Genomic DNA, 15513 nt, shown 5'->3' with positions numbered 1-15513 from the left:
AAATGGTGCTGGGAAAAGACTGCCAACATGCACAAGATTGAAACAGGACCCGTATCTATCACCATACACATTAACTGTAAATAGATCACAGATGTAAACGTAAAACAACAATTTGTTATAATTTTTTTAAACGCCAGAGACACCATTAGGGAAACTGTAATAGGAAATTAATTTCTTTTCAGGGCCCAAAATATCCATGACTTAAGAAGTAAATAAGACAAGTGGGATCTCATCAAATTAATATACTGGGGCACCGCAAAAGAAGCCATCTGAAAAAAAAAAAAAAAAAAAAAAAAGCTGTCTTCTGTATTTTGCCTTTCATCCTGCTGGCATTATATATTAGCATCACAGGGACTACCCTTTCAGTTACAGCCAAAAATGCTAACCTCTTTGAGTCTTTCGGCATTTCACTAATCTTGAGGAAATGCCCCTTTCCCCCCTCTCTACTTGGAAACAGTCTGCAAGTGGCAAGAAAGGTGATTTTAGAAGGAAAAGTCCTTTACCCTCTTCTGTACATGTGGCTTCCTTGTTTCTTAACTAACTTTGGGCCTTTTTTCCCGACATTGCTTTTTCATCTGTTCCTTTGACCAAAGTAGTCCTGTACTTGTACATCCTTGAATTTTCTTTCAGTTGTTTTTTATCTCTTCAGTGAAGTTTTGACCTAATAATAACTCATATGGATACATCTCTTTCTGTTGTGTTTGTAGTCAGACCCATCACATGGTTTAACACTTGGCTGCCTGGGTTTAAGTCTTAGTAGTCTGTGTAGCTCACTTCTCTTAGAGAAAGAGACCATGTCTTGCAAATTTAATTTCTATAATAGGACATTTTTTTGATGATTGGTGATTTATTCCTGATTTATTTTAAATAACTTTTCTTCATAATTTATTTGATCCTTGATAGTAAAGGAACTTTTAGCATTAGATTCTGACAGTAAACTCTTCCTTAGAAAATACTTATTTTTGATTGAAAAGCAACAAAATCTGATATGGTATATGTGTATGCTTTCTGTCTCTCCCTCTGTGCCTGTTTCTCTCTCTCTCTCTTCTTCCCTTCCTTACTCCCCCCCCTTTTTAAAAAAAAATTTCTTATACTTTTTGCACAGAACCAACGAAAGCAACAAAAAATTCAAGGAAAAATTCTTCATTTAAATGACATCTGTACCACTTCCCATCCTGAAGATAATGAATGTGAGGCTGAAATGTCACTTCAGGGAGAGGTGGATATTAAATCCAACCATATTTCTCAAGAGGAAGCTACACATAAAGAATATTGTGTTAACCAGAAAGATTTGAATGGCCAAGAAAAAATGATAGAAAGTGTAACTGACAATCAAAAGTCTACAGAGGAAGTAGATATGCAAAATGTCAATATGGATAATGACCTGGAGGTTTTGACATCTTCTCCCACTGAGTGTACTAGGAATCTAAATGGTGCCTACCTAAAGGAAGGGAGCAATGGAGAAGTGGACATTTCCAATGGTTTCAAAAACCTGAACTTGAATGCTGCTCTTAATCCTGATGAAATAGAGAGTCCAAATGACAGTCATACTCCTGTAACAAAGGTATATGAGGTTATAAATGAAGATCCAGAAACTGCTTTCTGTACTCTTGCAAATAGGGAAGTTTTTAATACCGATGAATGTTCAATCCAACATTGTTTATATCAGTTCACCCGTAATGAGAAACTTCAGGATGCGAATAAACTGCTTTGTGAAGTATGTACACGGAGACAGTATAATGGACCAAAGACAAATGTAAAAGGTATTTTAGACTCTCACTGTAAGTAAAATTATTATATAGGGGTACATTTTGCGCTGCATAGGTTGAGTACTCTTGTTTAATTGTGTCGGGATTTTGATAGCATGAATAAGTGCCCTCTTACATTTAAGAAGGATGAAAGAAGCAGAATTTTATTAAAATGGCTAGTACTCTGTGACATCCAAGCAGCAGTTAAAGTGGGACAGTCTGCTCTCTGACACCTCTCTAAATAGGTAAATCATCTTATTGGAATATTAACACCACAGCTGACAGATAGTGGCTATTTCTTTGCCTTCTCAGTTCCCTGTCAGCATTTGTGACAGCCCTCATCTCCCTTGCCCCAGGAAGCCACACACATATTCATCAGTATAGTAATGTGACACACTCAGTGAAAGGTAGTGGGATCCTACAATCTCCCTCAAACATGGAACAAGAGGATATTAACAATTCCCTTTCTCACCCCCACCCCCTTTTTGAGTTTGAGTGAGTAGGATCGGGAGGGGCCACAGATTCCTAAGAATTTTTTACTAGAATTGTTGAAATGTTTTAAAATTCCAGCTACATTTAAAAAAATTTAAATGCAGATACAAAAAGTAAATTATGTTGATTTTATAGCAGTTTTATTTGCTTTAGAGCAGGCGTTGGCAAACTAAGGTCCATGGGCCAAATATGACCTTCTGCCTGTTTTTGTATGTCCCTGAGCTAAAAAAATGTTTTGTAGATGAATATTTGCATATGATTTGTTGATAGGAGACACTAACTTTGAGCCCCAGTTAACCAAAATGTAATGTCTTGCACAATAATCATATTCTTCTCTTTAATAGAGTGTAATTATTTTCAAGTATCATTATAATATTTTTATTTCACCAATCAGAACTTATGGAAATTTTTTTCTCATTATAAAGACCTACAAAATATCTCTGACTTACCTTTTAGTTTGCAAACCCTAAAATATTTGTTAGCTGGTCATTTACAGAAAAACTTTACTAATCCTTGCTTTAGATGTTGGAAATGATTTTACAGTAACTGTGAGTGCTTTAAAGGTCTAAAATGATTTTCACACTACTAATATATCTTCCTTTCTTTAGGTGAAAGAAAGCACGTTTACACCAATGCAAAAAAGCAGATGTTAATTTCTCTTGCTCCTCCTGTTCTCACTCTTCATTTAAAGAGATTTCAGCAGGTACCCCTTTTTGTTACCCAGAATTTAAAAATATGTAACACTTACTTTGTTACTATCTCAACATATTACTGTGTTTCTTTGGCTGTTTTTTTTTTCTTTTTTAGTTGGGTCTCACTCTCACGCAGGCTGGAGTTCAGTGGCATGATTACAGCTCTCTGCCACCTCTACCTTCTGGGCTCAAGTGATTTCCACCTCAGCCTCCCGAGTAGCTGGGACTACAGGCATGCACAACCACACCTGACTAATTTTTTTACTTTTTATAAAGAGGAGGTCTTGCTCTGTTGCCTAGGCTGGTCTTGAACTCCTGGGGTCAAGCAATCCCCCCACCTTTACTTCCCAAAGTGTTGGGATTACAGGAGTGAGTCACTGCACCTGGCCTCTGTTATTTCTTAATTCTGACTTCAGAGAGGTTGGAAAGAAAAAAATATATATATGGGCAAGACAAAGATGAATGTTAAAGTGGTGGAAAATTTAGGCACAATCTTTCCTCAGATTTACTTTAACCTGAATTTCAGATTTAAAAAAAAAAAAAAACCAGTGTACTACATATATCTCATGTGTCTTTTTTTAAGTTTTAATTTTTAAAGTTTTAATTTTAATTTTAAAAATTTCTGGGTTAGGTATACAAATGTTCATTATGCAGGTGCCCTTGTTGATGAGGTACGACCCCTCCTTCCCCAGGCAGATTCCTACTATTGCCAATCCCGCCTCCCCACCCCCACGCCTCCCTGTAGTTTCTCGCTACTGCCAATTCTTTTCTTATAGTGTTACAATGATTGTTCAAGGTCTACTTATGATTGAGAACATGTGATACTCAGTTGTTTCTGTGAAAGATCACTCACATTATAGACTCTAAGTTCATCAGATTGCTGTGAAGTTCATGATTTTGTTCTTTATGGCTGCGTAATATTCTATTATGAATATGTACCACATCTTTTTAATGATGGGCAGCACGGTTGGTTCCATGTTTTTGCTATTGTGAGATGCTGCAATAAACATACGTGTGCAGGTATAATTTTTGTAGAGTGATTTGAGTTCTTCCGGGGTTATTCCCAGTAGGCGGATTGTGGGGTCATATGGAAGGACAATTTTTAGATCTTTTAGGAATCACCACACTGTTTTCTCCAGAGGCTGTACTAGTTTACGTTCCCAGCAACAGTGTAGAAGTGTTCCCTTTCGCCACATCCTCTCCAGCATCTGTTGTTTTTTGAGTTTTTGATGATGGCCATCCTGAGTGGAGTTAGGTGATATCTCAGTGTAGTTTTAATTTGCACTTCTTTGATGACTGGTGAGGCTGAGCATTTTTTCATGTATCTGTTGGTTGCTTGTGTCTTCTTTTGAGAACTGTCTATTCATATCTTTTGTAATGGGCTATTTGTTTTTTCTTTTCAGCATATCTGAGTTTCTTGTAAATCCTAGATGTTAGGCATTTGTCAGACATATAGTTGGCAAATATTTTTTCCCTGGTCTCTCCTGATGGTTTCTTTTGCTTTGCAAAACCTCGTCAGTTTGATGAGGTCCCACTTGTCTATCTTATCTCTTATGGCATGGGCACTTGGGGTTTTTTTTGATCAGGAATTGGTTGCCAGTTCCAATTTCCATAAGGGTGTCTCCTGCATTTTCTAAGGTTCTTATAGTTTGAGGTTTTACGTTTAGGTTTTTGATCCATTTAGAGTTGATTTTGTGTATGGTGATAGGTAGGGGTCTTGTTTTAATCTTCTGCATGTGGCCAGCTTTTTTTTTTTTTGTCTTTTATATGTTACCTTATTTTTACTGACGCTTGATAAAAAGATACTGGTACCTTGGATTGTCATCATTTTGGTGACTCCATTTCTGAAAACCTTTTGCTATAAGCAATATAACTTTCATATCTGTTTCAAATTCCAAAAGTACCTTCAGGATTGTCAGCATGTTTTCCCTCTTGTGGTTGGAATAGTCTTGACCAATTGGGTGGGGAACAATTTGCTGAGCTTGGGTAGAGCATGCAGCTCAGATTGGGTTTCACATGGAAGTATTTTGCTGTTGCTGAGTTATAAGCACTCAGAATCTCTGACCTAATCTTGCTTTTCTGGATGTCTAAAGTGGAAATATTAAGAATTCTCATGGGAACTTTCTTAACATGTTAGGATGTTTGTGTGTGTGTACTTAGCAAAAACTACCTTGAAGCAATTAGTGAAGAAGTGGAAGAACAGTCCCCTAAGAAAATTGAACTAGGCTTGAATTTTGGTTGTTTTGGGCACTGGAGGGGGACTACAGTTTACTTAACGTATATAGCTTTTCCAGGAATAGAACTCAATCTGTTGTTTTTCTTTTTTAGGCTGGTTTTAACCTACGCAAAATTAACAAACACATAAAGTTTCCAGAAATCTTAGATTTGGCTCCTTTTTGTACCCTTAAATGTAAGGTAAGTGAAAGTGATCTTTTTCAGCAAAGTTCTTTTAAAGCAAATCATAGATTACCAAGTACTCCAACAGCAACTCACATAAGAATGAAGTTGTTAAGAATTATTGATTAGAATGGGTCACTTGGTCATTGTACCTTTATAATTTGAAGATCTGTGATGAAGCCCTTTGAAGATTAGCTTATTTCAGTTCAACATTTGGAACCCCCATTATTAAGGCATACATTGTCTGGGAACTGTGGGAACAAAACTAAAGGTGAGCAGATCTGTAATGGATAATCTCAGTTTAATGTGGTTGAATGTTGAGACTGGTATACATAGAACAGGGGTGGTATTCACTTAACCCAGCACATTGGTGGTTCAGGGAAGGCTTTGTAAAGTAGACCATTCCTCAGCAAATACTTAAAGAAGGAGCAAAAGTTGGTAAAAGTTAGTATCAAGATGAAATGAGTTTTGCAGGCACGGGAGCAGAGGCTACGGTGTAAAATAGGGTGGTGTGTGCCAGGGACTGGTGGTATAAGCTGTTCTAGGGTTTACAGTATGAGGTATAGTGAGTTGGGAAATAAAGTCAGACAAGTGAGGAGTGAAGTTTTGGAGTATTCTTATGGTGAGGAACTTGGACTTTATTAGTGTGCAATGGAGAGCCACTGGAGAGTTGAAAGGTGACATGATCAGATCTGTGTATGACATAGGTTACTTGCTGAAGTATGGAAGCTGAATTTTAGAGCACAGAAGCAGGGAAATGAGTTAGCAGGCTGTTTCATTAATTCAGCTGCTAATAGAAGAGGGCTTAAAGTGGAGCAGGAGAGGGGGAGATTGAAGGCATATTTCAGGAGGTAAAATTAACAAGACTTATGATTGGCTGGATGCTAAGGGTGGCATGGAATGGAGCGGAGGATGATTCTTGGGGCTTGGCTTAGGTGAAACTAGGCAGATGGGAGTGCCATAAATTGAGGTAGGAAATACAGAGAGAACAGAATGGAGGCAGAAAAAAGGAGAGTTCAGTTTTAGATGTATTGGATGTCAGACATCTTTGAGATAATCATGTGCTTAATTTAGAAAGCATTTTCATATCCATGTTTGAGGCCCCGGGCAGAGAGGTTAGGATTGGACATAAAGATTTGGAAATCAGTATGTATATGGTGGTTAAAACTTTGAGAAGTTGGGATTCCTTGTGTATAGAGCCTGGAGAGAGAAAGAGAAGAGATGGCCAAAGACAAGGCCCTCGTGAGTATGTGAGTGGAAGAGGCAGAGGCAAATGGCGAGAACACTGCGAAGGATTTCAGTAAATCTCCATGTTAAAATATTTTGAGAATCACAGAAACTTTGCTGTTGTACTGTATTCAGATTTCAAATACTTCAATATAAGCATAATAGAGTCCTGCTTTATATGCAGAATTTGAAATGATGGGAATTTGCCATCTTCCCTTCTAATAAAAACTTTCCAAGAAAGGTATAATTTCAGAATTAGTGCACTGCCAATTATTTCTGTTACCACCATAGGGCCAGGCCACTTTAGCTGGTAAACAGAAATACCTTTTGTTAGAATAGTTTTGAATACAAGGTTATCAGGAATCCATCCTCTGCTTGTAATGCCATTGCCCTGTGCTCTTTCAAGGAAGGGACCAAGTGACCTTAGTATCTGAGTATCCGAGAAAAGGACTGGAGACTGTTTATGTATTAGTAAAGAGGTCATGGTAAATTTTTCATGAAGTTTTGGGAACTTCAGTGGGTTGTGGAGATAAAGTATGTAGGTAAGTTTGAGACTTTGTTGAAAAGAAAAAGTGGTGGATAGTGAACGTTTTTTGTTTTTTTGGTCTGAGAAGTAGGTTTGTATGCCAAAAGGAAAATCTAAAAGTTGAAGAAAACAAGTGAAAGGGATTGAGCAAATTCTTGAGGACGCCTCAAGAGCTGGACTGAGGACATGAAGTTGGAGTGTGCTTTGAACAAAAGGGAGGGGATTTGGGGTACCTCATCTTCCTGAGAATGGGCAACTTGTAGTTGGGGAAGTTGTATCTCAGTTTTCCTGAAGTGGGAGGTGAGATCAATGACAGCAAATGTTTAAGATAAGGAAAGAGAATAGTGAAAGTCTGAGCCAGTTGCTGTGAAGCACACCATGGAAGAGGCAGCTAACTAAGGACGAGTTACCAGATTGCAGTCACATCGAGGAACCTGACAAAGTAGATCATGTAATTTTGCTTCCTAGCAATAGCAGTTGTCTGGGTTTGGGGCTGTGCAAGGTTCATTGTAGAATTCAGGGTGTTTTGTGAGAAATTGGATGGTGGCAGAGTTGGTGGTGGGTATTAAGAGATTATTTGTAATAGTGATACATGTAGTTGGTTCTCAAACTTTAATGTGCACGTGAACCACCTGGGAATCAGACCTGCAAACTCTGATTCTGCAGGAGGTCTAGGTTCTGAAATTCTCCATTTCTAAGAAATTTTCAGGTGATGCTGATGCTGGCTGTTTCAGGGTCATTTTAATTTACATTTAAATAGCAAATGCCTAGACTGTATATGGAATTGATGTCAAGAGTCTTCCTTGTCAGGAGAAAATGAGGACTGGAGGATTCTACTAAAGAGTACAGAATAGGTGAGGTGACAGCTGGATGAAAGACTAGAAGACCAAGACTAGAAAATATTAAGATTTCTGAAGTCAAACACTTCTGAACAATGACAAGCCCAGAATCTAATCCTGGTTGTAGTTGGCGTAAATGGAATGGCCATGGAAGTCCTGTGAGGATCATAGATGGACGCTGGAATCTCTGAGGTAGCTGACCGGACTTGTGATGAAGTTCAAAGTTCTCAACAAATATGGAGGCAGAGATTAGAGATAAGTGTAGGGACAGTACTGCTGAAGGGCAGTGAAGCTCATTCAGGACTTTTTACAAGAGAACCTAACTAGTGGCCCCTGGCTTAGAGTCCCTGCTACCAGCCCTGTGGTATATGAGGTCTTAAAAGAATAAGCAGCCTCCACTCTGGGTGGGGAAAGTGGGCACTTGAGAGGTTGAATGTTTTTTTTCACCAATTCCCTAGAGGGCATTTAAAAGTATAAAGGCTGGTTTTTGGCAAACCTAAAGGCTATGCTCTTCCTGTTTTGGGCAGGGAACAGGAGGATACCAGCCAGGGTTGTTAAGGTATTTTGAAATTATCTTGTCTGCTACAGAAACTCTGGCAAATTGAACTTAATTACTTAGTGTCTGGGCCAGATTAATGTGACTACACCAAGCGTCCTGTTGTTTATGGTTTTTCCAGAAGGAAAACAATGTTAACTTTATACTAAAAATGAAGTGTCTTGGTAGGCTAAGAGGTAGGGGGAAAACAGTGAAGTTCAGACTCATGAATGATTTTTGCACTCTCAAAGTAAAGGTTAAAGACCCTTTGCATAGTATAAACTGGCATGTGTATAAGTGGAGCTAGAACTAACTTCTGGATTATCGTTTTAAAGAATGTTGCAGAAGAAAATACAAGGGTACTATATTCCTTATATGGAGTCGTTGAACACAGCGGTACTATGAGATCAGGGCATTATACTGCCTATGCCAAGGAAAGAAACGCAAATAGTCACCTCTCTAATCTTATCCTTCATGGTGACATTCCACAAGGTAAGATGTCTTAGAAAATTCAGAAATTCAGGAGATTATGGGAAAACTAAAAAATGATTTGAAGATTCCCACGTACAATTTTATATTTACTTGACAGATTTTGAAATGGAATCAACCAAAGGGCAGTGGTTTCACATCAGCGATACACATGTGCAAGCTGTGCCTTCAACTAAAGTACTCAACTCACAAGCATACCTCCTATTTTATGAGCGAATACTGTAACAGTATAAAAAAGTGCTTTCTCTGGAAACATGTACATGGCTTTTATAATGGCTACAATAATAAAAAAGACTAACTATAAAATCATGTTCACTTAACGTTCAATACATGCCAGAAGAAATCCTGCTTATTTAAATATTGAGGGGAAAAAATACCTGAAAATTTACAATGGTTTTATATTGTCAGTGGTTTTTATTCCTGCTTCCAATTTTTGGAAAGGGAATTCTGAACTACTTATGTCCTCTGTGCTTATTGATATGTCTAGGTGGTGGGTCACAACACATCAATAAACTGACGTACCTCTAAAACTTGTTTTATTACTTAGAAGACTTTAAAAGTTCTATTGACTTAGCCTACTTGTAGCATTTAAAAACATATTTCAGACTAGCTAATGAAACATCATTACAAGTGTGTGTGTTTTTTTTTTTGAGTTGGAGTCTCACTCTGTTGCCTAGGCTGGAGTGCAATGGCACACTCAGAGCCACCCCAGCACTGACCTGCTGGGCTCTGGCGATCCTTCCGCTTCAGTATTCCAAGTAGCCGGAACTACAGGCACGTGTTATCACGCCCAGCTAATTTTTGATTTATTGTAGAGACAAGGTCTTACCAAGTTGCCTGGGTTGGTCTCAAATCTGTGGGCTCAGGCAGTCCACTCGCCTTGGTCTCCCAAAGTGCTGGGATTACAGGCTGAGCCACCGAGCCTGGCCAATTGTGTTAATTTTATAAGCAGATATTTAGCACAATTTGTAAGCATAGATGTTGGCATCAGAAGTAGGAGAAACATGTATCTATCTGTAATCCCTCTGATGCCATACAGTGTCCATAAGCTGAGGTATAGGCCTTACTCTGCACTTGCTCTGTGCCTGTGGTCAACTGACCCAACATAGACATAAGCTTAAGCCAGTCTCATTCCTGGAACTAGAATTGAGTAACAATTCCCTTAATACCAGAATGCCTGTGAACTGTCTCAAGTCAACTAATGTCTGAGTTACATGCAACCCAAAGAGGCTTAAAGACATCAAGCCTGTTTGAACTTCTTGTAAGGTTCTGTATGAGGCCTTCTTTGTTGTACAGTGAACCCTTCTACCTTGCAATGGCAGTAATGAGATGTATCATCCTAACACCTGTTGAGATTATGTAAGACCCAGGCAGCCATACTGCTTCCAAAATCCCTTTGAAAGACAATTTCAAACAGTATTATTCATCCTTATATAACCAACATGTATAGTAGCACATCCTATAAATTCAGTATGATTTAACTTTCTATGTTCTTAGCTTTTTCAACACTCCTTATTTAAGGATAAGGATCTGTTTTTATGAAAACTGACTTAATTTGCACTTATCAGGAGACATATTCCAATTTGTTTACACAAATAGGCAGCAGGCCAGATGTACATGGGAAGCAGGCCTCTAATTAAGTCCTATAGGTAATGTGATTAGCAAGGTTGATACAAACACAAACAAGTCATTCAGTTCCAATAAGTGCAGGCATCAGACAATGAGGCTCCGAAAGTAATAACATGTTTATGATATCACCCAGCCTTGGATACAAACACAAAACACTTTTTTAATTTAAGAAGGAAAAAACCAGGCAATTCTAGGGCATTACTACAAATACAGTTTTTACCTACAGGAAAAATTAAGCCATTTAATCATTTTGGTCATCATCCCAGTCCTTCTTCCCGCTTGGAGGCTTAGGCCCACCAGCTGGTTTTGCCATGATGATCTGCATAACAAACAAACCACATAAGATTAAGCTTATAAATGTAATGAATGAAGAGAAAGAATATTTTTCTACCAGCCTGAATTGTGATCTTTATATAAGCAATCTATTATATATTGCACATGAAACACTATAGCACAAAGTCTGCTAGCTTGTTAGAAATTAAATTGTTAATGTCCAGCAGTGTGAGAGTGTTCTGCTTTTGTGGATAAAAACAGCAACAAAACCCACACAGATTAGTGAAGGACATTCCAAGATATGTACTTCAGTTAACTCAGTAAGCTGCATGCAAAGCTATCTGCATGCATCACAGGTAAAAAGCAGTCAGTTTAGCACCTGCTTTGCTACTTATTTATGAGGTTCATCTTGGCAACCATCATTATCCCAACTGCCTTGTGGTTTAGGAGCTTTAGGTCCACCTGCCACTCTTGCCATTATAATCTAAAATAGTTGATATATAAATACAAATAAAGTTCAACACTGACATTTCCAGAACCTGTAAATAACCAGCAGCAGAGCAGGAAATTTTTGTCCATAAATAAAAATTCAAACCTAGTTCCCTAGTAACTTTAAAAATACACAAGCCTCTTTATCTAAAATGTATTAACCCAGCATTTTCCAAGTATAAACATCTAACATTTCTAAAGGATTAAAAAAAAAAAGGGTTGTGGTTAAACTAAATTAGCTGGCTTTCCTCAAAGTGTAACTCTGAGCTTCTCATAATATACATTCTGAATATCATTGGGGAATGGAGTTATTCACCGCTTCCCACATTTATATGATTAAAAGACGTTCCTGTATTAAGGGTTTTGGCTTGTATTTTAAGCAACACAAACCATAAAACATTACCATCTCCAATACATTCCCACACCTTTTCCAAAAGCCTTTATAAGAAACCTCAACTTGAGATTCTTGGAATAACATTTTACTGAACAAGGCTAAGTTCCAATTTGAATTAAAGGCATTTAGCTTGATTTATGGAGTCTTAGTGTACTTTGATTAAAAAAAGAAAATACCCAGAAGAGCAGTTACCAAACTTTAACAGGCACCATAATTACCTCGAGGAAGACTGTTAGGTCTCCTCCAGAGTTTTTGATTCAGTGGGTCTGGGGTAAGGTCCAAGAATTTGTATTACTAATAAGTTCTTAGATAATGTTGATACTGTTGATTTGGGGACCACAATTTGAAGTACAGTGAAATGGATATTTGAATAAAGATTAATCTAGCCTACACGACACTATCCAATGCGTAAAGTCTGATTTGCAGTTCCCTTTCCAGAAAAAAATATTGCACAAAATTAGGTACAACTGGCTTTTAACAGAGTGTAGTACGTTCATTATATTAACACAAACTGGTTTAAATAGTGGAATGAGTCCTTCAGATACAACAGAGTGCAAAGACCAGGGGCAAATGAATCACCACCACCCCATACCATAAAACAAAACAGAATTCCTAGTTTAAAGTGAAAATTCAGAAGTGCTTTTGTTATAATTACTGTTTCACTTGAGTAATCGACATTCAAAAAGTTCCTCAGTAAGGAACTTCCACATCAGAATTTGTTCACCTCATGCCTCAGTCTACTTAGCCTCTCCTAGTCCCTTCTATTTTTCATTCCTTCTTTCATTCTTAGCCACATTTTAACTTTTTTTTGAGTTGGAGTCTCACTATTGCCCAGGCTGAAGTGCAGAAGCATGCTCACGGCCACCACAACCTCGCCCTGCTGGGCTCAGGTGACCCTTACACCTCAACCTTCCAAGTAGCTGGAACTATAGACACGAGCCACCATGGCTGGCTAATTTTTTGATTTGCTGTAGAGATGAGGTCTCACCACGTTAGCTAGGTTGGTCACAAACTCCTGGGATCAGGCAATCCTCTGCCTCAAAGGATGGGATTATAGGCATGAGCCACTGCACCTAGCCCACATTCTAACTTCTAAACATTTCTTCAGCTTCACCTATTTTTCTTAAAAAAAAAAACAAAAACTCTTCCATTGAAAAACCACTGAATAAACTGATATAGAAACCCCTTTGAATAAATCTGGTACATTTATTTCTGCTTATTTCCAATGAGTTGAAACTGGACATCCATTCCATTTTTGGTCACCTCTAGCCATAGAAAGTTCTTAATACACAGGAAAAATTAATTTTGCTACAATCAACTGTTACTAATTGTCTACTAATGACTTACTTTTCCCAACTCTGATTTGGCATGACTTTCATTTAATGGATTTATGCTGTGCCCATGACAGTTACAATTTTCTGTTAGTACTTAAAGATAGTTTACTGCTTAATAATTATTTCTAGAATGTTGTAGGGAAATCGATTTTACTAGAATATACCTTTAGTTTACTTCTTAGCCCAAAATACTTTTTGCCACAATTCTTCAAATTAAAAAAAGGGTAGAAATACGATTTTGAATAATTTAAAGGTCTTTTAGCATCTCAAGCCATAATCTGTCATAGCAGAAAAAATTTTAAATTCTCAGGTCATCTTATTTCCACAGAAAACTAGAGACTTCATTTTCCTTAAAGTTGGTAATCTGCAGTGTCTGCTTCAGGACTTTAAGGTCTTTCTGTATTAATATTACATATTAAACTTTTTTTCTCTAAATTATTTGTACTAAGGGTCTCTAAGGCTAAAAAGTTTGAAAACTGCTGGGTATGGTGGCTCACATCTGTAATCCCAGCACTTTGGGAGGCTGGAGTTCAAGATCAGCCTGGGCAATGGAGCAAGACCTCACCTCTACAAAAAAAAAAGCTGAAAAATTAGCTGGCTGTGGTGGCGCACACCTGTAGTCCCAGGTACTTGGGAGACTGAGGCAGGAGGATTACTTGAGCCTAGAAGCTTGAGGCTGGGGAGAGCTGTGATCATTGCCATTGTACTCCAGCCTGGGCAACAGAGTGAAACCCTGTCTCAAAACAAAAAGTTTGAAAACTGAATCAGATTTGTTCTACCCATTCCAATTAAAAAATGGCAAATGTTTCTTTCATTGGAAAGATCTTCATTTTAAACTCGCTGTAATGTACTCAATATAATTTAACACTCTTAATAGAAGAAAAAATAAAACAAAAAACTAGGGGGGGTGGGCGCTTAACCATTGCTAAGGTGTAACTATAAAGAAATAATCCTTTGAATGCAATTAGAACTATGCTCTGTTCTAGTTCTGTGAAATACTCTATTGAAACATATGAATATAAGTGTTTTTAAAAACCAAAATTTCACTTTTTGCTCACCTGATCCACTCTAAGGACAGTGACTGCAGCATTAGTAGCAAGTTTGATAGCCCAATATTTTCCCAGGTAAGTATCTAGAACACCAGCTTCCAACATGTCCTTTACAGCAGGAACTTCAGCCTGTCAAACACAATTTTCATCTTTTTATGTTGAATTCTTTTATGTGAAAATGTTTATACCTAATAACATAGCTCCTTAAATAGTACTAGAAAAGGAACCAAGCACGAGTACTACCCTATAGAGTCCCTTGGTATCTGAGGATTAGTTCTAGGACTGCCGTGGATACTCAAGTCTCTCACATAAAATGATGTTGTATTTGGATATAACCTACACATATCCTCCTGTATACTTTAAATCACCTTTAATTATAACATCTAACACAAGATAAATGCCATGTAAAGAGTTACACTGTACTTTAAAATTTTCCCCCCAATATTTTTGATCTGCAGATGCAGAACTCATGGGTATGGAAAATTGACTGTATACACTACAAAAGGATATTAATAAAACAGAAGGAAAACTAAATTTTCCTCCATCAGACAAACTATATAAAAACTAATTAAGGAAATTATTTGCTCACAAATCAAAACACTACTTCTCATTGATTTTCCTTTTAAACTTACTGCTTCTATTTTTAGTTTATGCATTCACAAAATAAATCAATTTAAGTATAATGTTTGTTTTCAAATACCTCAATATCTAATCCAACATTTTTATTTCCTTCTTGATGTACTGCATAAAGTTTAGAGATTACTTCATTGGCTTTAACTCCAGAATTTTCTGCCAGTGCCCGGGGAATAGCTTCAAATGCCTCGGCAAATTTCTTAATAGCATACTGTTCAAGTCCAGGACATGTCTAAAACAAAAATGTGCATTTTATTTATTGCATTTTATTCAAACAATAGAAAGAAAGTCAATTTATACAGAAAAATCTGTACCTCTCCGTATGACGTGATCTGTTTGGCTAATTCAATTTCTGTTGCTCCACCTCCAGGCACAAGACGTTTATCCTGTAAGTAGTACCCCCCAAAAAAATTCACTAAAAAACAGTTTGCAGTTTTCTAATCTCTTCAGATCCCAGTACCTCACCAGACTAGAGTTTTAAATCAGGCACCGTAACTCAAAATCAAATTACAAATTTGGTAAAAATGAGTGGTTGGGGCAAATGTTCTTTCTCTTTTTTTTGAGTTGGAGTCTCACTTTTTCGCCCAGACTGGAGGGCAGTGGCCGCTCCCGGCCACCGCAGCCTCGACCTGCTGGGCTCCGGCGATCCCTCCACCTCAGCCTTCCTAGTAGCCGAAATTAGAGGTGCGTGCTACCACGCCCGGCTAATTTTTTGATTTATTGTAGAGATGAGGTCTCGCCTGCCCAGGCGGATCTCGAACCTGCGG

At 37.8% G+C, this 15513-nt stretch overlaps 2 protein-coding genes across 8 annotated transcripts in view; one reads left to right on the top strand and one right to left on the bottom strand.

Moving 5' to 3' along the window:
• USP16 (ubiquitin specific peptidase 16) overlaps window positions 1–9468 on the top strand; it is a 32510-nt gene extending 23042 nt beyond the window's left edge. For all 4 annotated transcript variants that reach the window (XM_008064465.1, XM_008064463.1, XM_021715747.1 and 1 more), the window contains 5 exons: window positions 1106–1763; window positions 2849–2943; window positions 5261–5347; window positions 8792–8948; window positions 9046–9468. In XM_008064465.1, the coding sequence (XP_008062656.1) occupies window positions 1106–1763; window positions 2849–2943; window positions 5261–5347; window positions 8792–8948; window positions 9046–9170 (1122 nt within the window). In that variant the 3' untranslated portion in view covers window positions 9171–9468. The remainder of the gene's footprint in view (window positions 1–1105; window positions 1764–2848; window positions 2944–5260; window positions 5348–8791; window positions 8949–9045) is intronic.
• A 1204-nt stretch (window positions 9469–10672) lies between these two features.
• Window positions 10673–15513, bottom strand: part of CCT8 (chaperonin containing TCP1 subunit 8) — a 17695-nt gene continuing 12854 nt past the window's right edge. For 3 of the 4 annotated variants that reach the window (XM_021715750.1, XM_021715751.1, XM_021715749.1), the window contains 4 exons: window positions 15061–15132; window positions 14814–14978; window positions 14123–14242; window positions 10675–10893 (listed from right to left, as the gene is read on the bottom strand). In XM_021715750.1, the coding sequence (XP_021571425.1) occupies window positions 10816–10893; window positions 14123–14242; window positions 14814–14978; window positions 15061–15132 (435 nt within the window). In that variant the 3' untranslated portion in view covers window positions 10675–10815. Of the gene's footprint in view, window positions 10894–14122; window positions 14243–14813; window positions 14979–15060; window positions 15133–15513 lie in introns of all 4 variants that reach the window. The other variant, XM_008064462.1, reaches the window with a different exon arrangement.

The sequence above is a fragment of the Carlito syrichta genome, unplaced genomic scaffold (genome assembly GCF_000164805.1).
Source record: "Carlito syrichta isolate Samal-C Ts95f unplaced genomic scaffold, Tarsius_syrichta-2.0.1 Scaffold307345, whole genome shotgun sequence".
NCBI lineage: Eukaryota > Metazoa > Chordata > Mammalia > Primates > Tarsiidae > Carlito > Carlito syrichta.
Note: the sequence above shows the minus strand (reverse complement) of the source record. Positions and strands in the feature narration are given on the sequence as shown.